At 38.8% G+C, this 9206-nt stretch overlaps 1 protein-coding gene across 1 annotated transcript in view; it reads right to left on the reverse strand.

Annotated features, from left to right (window-relative positions):
* The window catches only part of LOC106519236 (homer scaffold protein 3), a 58725-nt gene that overhangs the window by 44988 nt on the left and 4531 nt on the right, over positions 1-9206 (reverse strand). The window contains exon 2 of the mRNA XM_014010809.1: positions 7260-7305. Coding sequence (XP_013866263.1) covers positions 7260-7282 — 23 coding nt within the window. The 5' untranslated portion in view covers positions 7283-7305. The remainder of the gene's footprint in view (positions 1-7259; positions 7306-9206) is intronic.

Raw genomic sequence — 9206 nt, forward strand, 5'->3', positions numbered from 1 at the left:
GATGGATGGATGGATGGATGGATGGATGGATGGATGGATGGATGTCCTGATCAGATACTCAGTATCGGTATCAGATATGGCCATTTTTTGAAAATCGGGTAGAATCAGATTTAGTCATGTGATCGGGCCGATCCAGTTTTGGCGACAGTTTTCAGCATCATCCTGCTTTACAACTGCCGTTAAGAAGTCAAGACGCACACAAGTATGTAACCATGTCCACAGTGCGGGAACACTTTTCAATGGAAAACGATGCTGAAACTGCATCTTGCGAAATCTGCAAACTGGATGGTTCTCATGGAACAGCAGGGCTCGCTTTAATACTACCAACCTCGTCACTTGGAAAGAAATAAAGCTATTAGATCGGTATCGGGTTGGTATCAGAAAGACTAATCATTAAAAAATCGGACTGTATCGGGAGCCAAAAAAATCTGGATCGGGACATCCCTAATGGATGGATGGATGGATGGATGGATGGAGATAAGGGTTTAAAGGCTACCTTTAAAGGTTCTGACAAAAAATGACTAAAAGACACGTTATTATCAGTAAAATGTCTTCATGGCAGTAGAATTACATGTCTGCTCATCGGCTCCTAATATCCTTCTGTGGATATCAATGTGTTGAAGTGACTGGTGAGGTTTTATACATTTATCATAAAGAGCAGAAAGCTGTTAATAATGAAAACTGCAGCCCAAATATTCTGTATGTCCTTGTGTTTGTCTATTAGGAGGAGGAGGTTAAAAGAGAGAGGAAATCAGCCACACAAAGACATTATTACAAAGCTCCAGACTAAAATATTTAAACCCATTTGTATTTTTGTTCAACTTGCAACATAGAATTAAAACAACTACTCCTCACCGTCTAGTTGCTTCAGTGCATTCAGACACCATATTTTTACCATAGGAGCTTCAGCTTCTAATCCTCCTCTCCTTCTAATCTCGACAGTCATTCACCAAAACCTGAATCTCTGATCTGTAAAACATTAGCTGCACTCTCCTGTCGAGCCCTGCGGTCAAACACAATCAGCCGCTCATTGAGGAAAATAAACCACAAAAACGGTCAGCAATGAGGACTTTAAGCTTTGTGAGCTTGAAATCAGCCCTTAGCGAGTGGCGAAGCTTTTCCCAGTCACAGCCACAAATTGCATTGGATTTACTTAAAAATACACTTCAAAAGGCAAAAAAAAAAAAGGACAGCTTGCAGGAAGTTTGAGGAGAAAAGTTCAAGCAAATGTCAAGAAGGAAAATCCTTTTAACACCCCGTATGAGGGCGGACAAATCAGTTGTGTTGCACAGCACAGCTGGAACACGAGAAAATAAAAGCAAGATGTGTTTGAGAATAACCTTTCACACTCCAACAAAGAAAAAATGTCCAGAGAATCTGGTCTGGACTTGTTTGTTCTTGTCCTGAATCATCTGAGAACAGATTTTTCTCTTTTTTCCATTTGCTAGTACTGTTAAGGTCAAGCCTGATGAGTGGGGAAAATAAGTATTTAGTCAGTCACCAATTGTGCAAGTTCTCCCACTTAAAAAGATGAGAGAGGCCTGTATCCACAATTTCCTCTCGAGCCTTTGAACTTCGTTTCTTTTGATATTGATCACAGATCTATCACGATATAATTGTTATTGRTTTGTTTTTATACTGACCACGTGCAAATCACGATATATATCTTTTTTTTTATATTGATCACACTTATTGCAATATCTTTATTGTTTTCTTTTGATGAGGATCATGTTTCTATCGTGGTAAATACCTTTTTTTTGTTTGTTTTTTTTGTTTTTATATTGGTCCCGTGTATCGCTAGGGCTGCAAAATATATCAAAAATTTACCGTCACTGCACTAACAGCCTGTGCAATTTGCACATCAAAAAAAAAACTGCATAAACTGTAATAACTGGTTTGCTCAAAAGTTGGCATTATGAGTTTTGTCGCTCAGACAGAAACCTAAAGTATTTCACCAATCAACTGGAGCCCCTCATGTATTTGGCCAATTGAATGAATCTGTTCATATTTTTAAAAGAAATCATGCTGGAATGAAAATGGTTAGGTTTTTTTTTTTTTTTGTAGCTCTTTTCCCAGAGCAGGACAACATCAACACTACATACTTTTGTATTTGTTCATTTATGGCAGGTTATATCGTTTTCGCTATATTAAGCACTGTTATCGCACATCTCAGGTTTTCCTAATATCGTCCAGCCTGTATATCGCGATATATATTGTTTTGTTTTCTTTCGATATTAATCACATTTGGAGTGATATGTATCATTATTTTACTGCCCAGCTTTATCAAAAATACAGACACTTTTCTTACAGTCTCACCTAATTCTAGTATTTGCAACAAGAGCTCTGCGTCAGAGAACCAAAGATGTGAAGCCAATAAAACAGTGCACTGGGCTCATCTGCTCTAAACATCTTCAGAGAAAGACGGCGACATGTTATCCATAGTTTTATACACATTTATACATAGTTCTCACAACCTACACTAGTGCATTGTCCACAGTTGTGTTGTGATGTTGTCCACTGATGCATTAATTACAGCACAGTTATCGTTGATTGCTGCCCACTTCACAGTGTTTCAGTTCACAAATGAATGAAACTAGTGACTGTGGATCTAAAACAACACTACAAAGATAGAGTAGAAGCTCAAAGTAGGACAGGAAATGAGGAGAAGTGTCTCTTGATTGGAGAGAAGGAGTTTTATTGGTTGTGCTTCTGCTCTTATTAGGGAAAGTTGATGTCTGGGAGTCAAGTTTTCTTTCCGTATGTTGAACTTGGATGTCAAAGTGTTGCTGAAGACCAGAAGCTGGCCCCTAAATCTGAGAAATATGAGTATAAGCTGTAAAGATGCAGACAGGTGTGGCCAGATCTGGAGTCAGCCTGTGGGCCAGGTTTGGAAATGATGGCACTGTTTATCAAGATGACATTCCACAACTGGCCCAGTTGTGCTTTGGCTAATGTGGTGCTGGGCTACGCATCAAARACCTCTGGAAAACCACATCTCGGCCACCAAAGGGCCGTCATTCTTTGCGGTATCTGGGCCAAGTGTTGGTGCATTGCGTGGGCCCGAACTGGGTCAGAGAATTTTTGCTATGTGGGTGTGGACCCCAACTGTTTGATTGATCTGTAAGTTTGGAAAAAATGTTGTTTTGTTGGAAACTTTAAGAAGTGCAGAACGCACAGTATTTCTCTTTTTGGTCTCACTTTGCTTAACAGTACCTGTCAAARTCATTATGTTGCATTATTATTCAAAGTCTGGTCCAGAAGAGAGAGGACTACTTTAGATGACAAGCTTGTCTATTTCTGTAGTGATCAAGATTTAGCAACATGTTTTGACCCAGAATCCCTGTCCTGCTTCTGCATCTTTTTTTAAAAAAAAAAATCTTTCTGAACAAAGTCATCTGGGCATCGTTTTTCACCATCTGTGCTTCACGCCCTCTGGCGACTTCACGCTTTCCGAAGCGGTTAAGTGCTGCTTTTCTTCTTCTCTTGCCACTCTTTTCACTTTTTGTTCCTCAGACTCGTCGTCTCCTTTAAGGCTCTTCTTCCCCTGACCTCTCGGAGGAGGCGGCGGCGGGCCCACCCTCTGGCTCGGTTGGGCAACACGACACGCTACAACCACAGACCCAAAATAGTCCCAGAAGGAGGAAACACACTGGAGCTGCTCAACAAGTCATCGCATCTGCAGCACGCGTGACAACCCAACGAGCCGTGCTCTCTTCTTTCAAATCGTGAAGGCCGAAGCAGAAGGCCGAGAAAAACTCACAAAGCACATTTATTGCTTTTTGATTTGAACGTGTAGGGGCTGTGTGTTTATGTGAAGGTGACTCAAAGACTGTGTTCAGGAGGAGCGTCAGAGAAAAGAGCTGACCTTTACATTGTTCTGCAGCTTCTATAGAAATAAAATGAGGGAGGAGTGAGAAGAGAAAGCAGCGAGTGGCCCAGGAGGACCAGTTAGCCACGTCTCCTAAAGAGCTCCCAAACATGACACGCAGCTCAGCTCAAATGGACCGGATATAAAAACAGGCACAGAAAAATACTGAGTCTGGTTGTTTTCTGTAACTTTAAATGAGCATGTTTTAGTGATTTAAACACTGCTGATTCCAACACCAAGCTTGATTAGGACAGAACACCACAGGAAATCATTCCTGCCAGCAGCCATTAGGCTCTTCAACAAACAGCCCCAATTTTAGCGTTCTACTCTGGATAAATGATAGAGCCTCTTTTAATCCTGTTTGTAWTATATGTCTTTAAACATGTCTTATAGGTCAAATCTCACTGCTTATGTTTTTCTGCACGTATTTCATTCTGCAATTTTTGTGTTATTTCAATCATTCATTTATCAAAAGATCAGTTCCTCCTCCTCATCATGCCTATGAAGTTTGGGTTTTATGAGTATTTATACTTTTGAGAAATGTAGCTTGTTTTGGTCATTTTTTGTTCTTATTGAAAAATAATGGAGCTGTTTTCAACACTCTTAAAATCCCTCAGTATTTTCAGCACATGCCTTTTGTTCTGCTTTTTATAACTTCTTTGTGCTAATTTTAGCTTCCTTCAGATTCTTTTATGACAATAAACTTTTTTCTGTTTTTTAGCTATCTTTCTGTTCTTTTCAGCTATTCTAATTATTTTTTGTGCTTTTTTTCTTCCAATTTAGGCATTTTATGCTTCTTTTAGCAATTTTCTGCGATTTAAGCTACTTTTTGGCTATTTTCAGCTAACGTTAGCCTTTTCAGGTAAGCTTTCATTTTTGCGATCATTTTAGCTACTTCTTTCAGATGCATAATTCGGCAAACGGGCTCTTTCTGCTTCTGTTTTTACATACTTTTCTGCTAATTTCAGCTTTTTTGACTGTTTTACAACAAATTGCAAAATCTTTGTTCATCTTTTTTTTTTTTACAAAAATATTTCAACATTAGGCAATTCAACCTGCATTGTCTCATAAAAGGTAAAATATCTAGAAGMATTCTGTCCTCTTGTAATATAAATAAGAAAAACATTTGTATGTTTATCCACTCCTCCAGGTCTTCTGTGCTGCGCTCAGCTGAAAAAAACTTATTGCATCTTTAAACTGGGAGATGGTGGTCTTTATGATCCAAGAGGGGTGTAAAAAGCATCACAGAAAATAAAATAAGAACAACAATTTCACAAATTATCTCTTAGCGCTTAGATTAATATAAAACCTGGAAACGACAAAACAAAAGCCAGAAAAAACACTTTTATCTTCAAAAACAAAACTTTTAAAGCTCACTAAATGCAACTAGCATTCCTTGAATGAAGGCATATCCCTTGCAGATATGATGAAAACTGAAAACAAACTTTTGCGTGATTACTCAAAGTATGTGACAGAGATGACTCAACTACCACACCAGATTTTACCTCACTAGCCACCATCAGGYTGACTCTTAAAGGGGCAATATCATGTCAAATCAACTTTTTTGAGTTTAATATCATGTTATAATGTTATACTCTCATAAAAAAACATGTCTAAAGCCTTGCTTTGACTCATTCATGTATGTTTGAGAAATCCTGCAGTGTTTTTAGGAAGCCATGCTGAGGAGCAAAACGACAGGTGGGGACCAGAAAGGCCCCTGGGACGTGTCTTTAAGCCGGGCTTCCTCATGGCAGAGCGCCCCCCCCCACACACACACACCTCCCCACACACCCCGCCCATGACTCCTGCAGGCTCTCGGGTGAAAGTGAAACTTAAACTGTCTGTTGAGCTCTCAACACTACTAGTTTTATATTTGATCAATTTGTTAGCATTACAGTGTGTACATGCCTTAAAGAGGCTTCTGGTTGATTTTTTAAATCCATTGGCAATGTAGATGTCTCAAAAACTTTCAGTTGGCATGAGTTGTCTACAACATTATAGTGTGACAGAGCCGTTAGCAAAAGGCAGGCGTTCTGTGAAAGAGTTCAAACTGATCTAAAACAGAGGGCCTACTTAAAGAAAAAGTTGTGATTGTGACTTTTATCATTGTTACATTTTATATTAACATTCCCATTTTGAAGGTAGCGTTTTTATTTATTTTTTTTCTTTTATTATTTGAATGTATTTCATAATTTTTGGATCAACTAATTAAGGATCGTACTGTTGGAATTATTTATTTTATTTTATTTTTATACTATTTAGGTGGAGGCTTTATATGAGCCCACTCTTCCTGCACTGTTATTCTTTGTTCTATTTGAATTTTGATTTATATTTTTATTGTGCAAATACCACCAAGCTAAACATTTGCTTCAGAGCCACACAAACATTATTTTATGTTTGTGTGGTGGTTGTGTGCTTCGTTACTCATCAAGCTGTTCTAACATCTAACTTCCTTTAAAGCCGTACCGTATTTCTTCTTTATTCTGACTGTTTTCTGTGATTGAACAAAAGTTTTGCTCAGTCGTCTCAACAGCAACCAGATTAAAATGCAAAGAAATGTTACCTCAGTTCATAATATTAACGTTTGCTTTTTAAGCACTGAATTATTCAAACAAATGGGTTTTACATCATCTGTGGTGGGATTTCTGAGGGAAACACTGTATATATTTGCACAACACAACATATCGGACAGGTTTAAGGTAGTTCTAACATGCAGAACGAGAGCCGGGGGGGGCTGCAGATACGTTCTGATGAGCGGTGAAGATGTAGAGCAGCTGAGCGACAAGACGACACGATGAAAGGGGGACACGAGGCGAGCGGCAGCCGGAGTCACACTGACAACATCGGCACATCGTGACGAGCACGGAGCCTCCGCTGAGCGAAGCAGACACACTCGGATGCAGTTCGCACACACACTCAGGGTGGGATTAAACATCACAGGCGTGAAATGATGSTGGATTCTGTTCAGAGGCTAATGAATATTTCATAAAGCGGGGATGGGCGGATTATTCCCAATATATCAATACCTGATGGTGTACTTCTGAGCATCAAACAAAATGATGCTCAGAAGTTATTTTCGCCCGTTTCTTTTTTTTTTTTTTACTCTGCAAGGTTGACATTTCCAATTATAGCTGCCTCATTAAATCTTTACAGTGATCTCTAAATTCCTACAGTAACGGGAAGCTGCTTTTACGCTTCCCTTTTTTCATTTTTAATAAAATTCAAATTATCTCTAATGAGTTATGAATAAACAACTTCTCTTTCAGCATTTAATGGATTTATTTTCCTGCTGAGTGCAGATTTGAAGGAAAGCTGCTCTGATTGGAAGCTGGTGGTTTCAGCCATCCCTGTCACGCAGAGCCACAACACAGAGACGCCGGTGTGTTTGTACCTCTGACGGTGTAGCGGATACATTTTACAGCTCGCAGACAACTCCTCTGCAGCAGAACCAGAAAGAAGAAGGTCAAGGTTAGAAAGCAAACAGCAAACACACTCAAGTTTGTCCTCTTTTAAATACAAATCCAAAAGTTTTTTTTTCCCACAGAAACTAGTTGAGCGAAACCTATTTGAGTTGTATTTAGGTCAGATGTGCTTAAAATTGTTAAAATCCTAAAGCAAGAAAGCAATCATAACTTTGCTTTGATGTCTTTAGGATAAAAAAAAATTGGAACAGTAAGAACAGAAATTCAATAAACACAAAGATGAATGCTTTTATTCTGTTCAAAGAAAGTGAGTTTCATAAATTAAAGTCCTTAAAGGAAACAAATCATGCTTTTAAATTATTTTTCACATTAAATCATTCAGTTGGGGTCTAAATAAAGTGGAACTGCAATACTTTAGTCTGAATTCCTCCTTATCGTAACTCCACAAGCCCCTCTTTCACCCCTTTTCTGTGGTGTGTCTCGGATCAACTCGTTTTAAGGCTGTTTCTTTAAATCCAAACAAGGAGCTTCACACCCCGCCTCCCTCCAGCTTCCAGAGCYGCCCATTCTAGTTTGCTAAAGGGGGTTTATAATGATATAGCAGCGCAGAAACTTTTTATTTACATATTAATTAAGATGTCAACAAGGGAAGACTCCATCCAGTCTCACATGTTGGATCCAGAGTCTGGCTCAGATCCAGAGGAGAATGAAGACCACKTAGTTGTAGTTGGTAAGTCCAGACCAGCGTCAGAAACTTGGGTGTCACTTTTAAAACAAAACATGAAAAAACTGACTGGAAACTGCCACTTCCATCTTAGGAACATCTCAACATTGAAAAGTTTCTTGTCAAAAATTGAGCTTTAAAATAATCGTTCACGTTTTTATTTCCTCTCGTTTGGACCATCATTCACACGTTCAAACAGGAAGGAGCTGGGCCGGCCTCAGGTTGTCCAGAACTCGTCTGAACAAACGAGCTCACGTCACATCTGTCTTATCGTCTCTTCACTGCCTCCCACTTCCTTTTAGAAGGAAGTTTAGAATTCTGATTTGAACTTTCCCAGCCTTAATTGAACATGCTCCTTCTGACATCACTGGTTTAGTACGTTAGATTGGTAAATCTAATGTACTAAACCTGATGGTAAAATAAAAATTTTACCAACAGGCTTTTATTTGTTAGAAATGTTAATATGTGTATTCTACCCTGTTTAACTTGTATTTTCTGTTTTTATATGTATCCTATGTGGTGTTAAAAGGCATTTTGGTGTCTGTTCTTACATTTCTCTTGTTTTTATTGTGACACATTTTGTGATTTTAGATCTATGAAAGGTGCCTTTATAAATAAGCTTTACTTTCAAATGGAGCAATATTTTCCATATAACCTACTGAACAGCATGAGTGACGAACACTTGATTTGTTTAAGAATGGAAAGTACAGTAGCTCTAAATGAAGCTCATTTTCCTCCTCTGGTTAAGTGAGAAAATGAAGAGCAGGCTGTTGAGTCGGTTCCTGTCTTGAATCCCGGCTCGGAGATTAAATGAAGCTTTTCTATAGATTTTCTCTTTTGCAGAGATCCAGGCGACTGATCCTGATGAAAGTGTAAAATTAACACCTGGTTAAAGCTCTCAGAGTAAATACATCAAAGTCAGTCCATCAGATTTGATGTTTCACGCTGAGCTTCCTACATGTTCAGTCGACCGATACCCACTGAATTAATAAAGTCTGGTTTTAGATTTTTTTTTTTTTTTTTTTTTTTGGGTGGGGGGGTTGCCTCTGCTCCACACAGACTGTGGTCAGGACTAAAATTATTCAAACTCAAAGTTATCAGCAAACAGGGTAATGGCCAATCTTTGAAGATGCTTTTTTTAAATTTGAAACATCCATCCATCCATCCATTTTCTTCCGCCTATCCGGGGTCG

This window comes from Austrofundulus limnaeus, unplaced genomic scaffold (assembly GCF_001266775.1).
Source record: "Austrofundulus limnaeus strain Quisiro unplaced genomic scaffold, Austrofundulus_limnaeus-1.0 Scaffold73, whole genome shotgun sequence".
NCBI classification, from domain to species: Eukaryota; Metazoa; Chordata; class Actinopteri; order Cyprinodontiformes; family Rivulidae; genus Austrofundulus; species Austrofundulus limnaeus.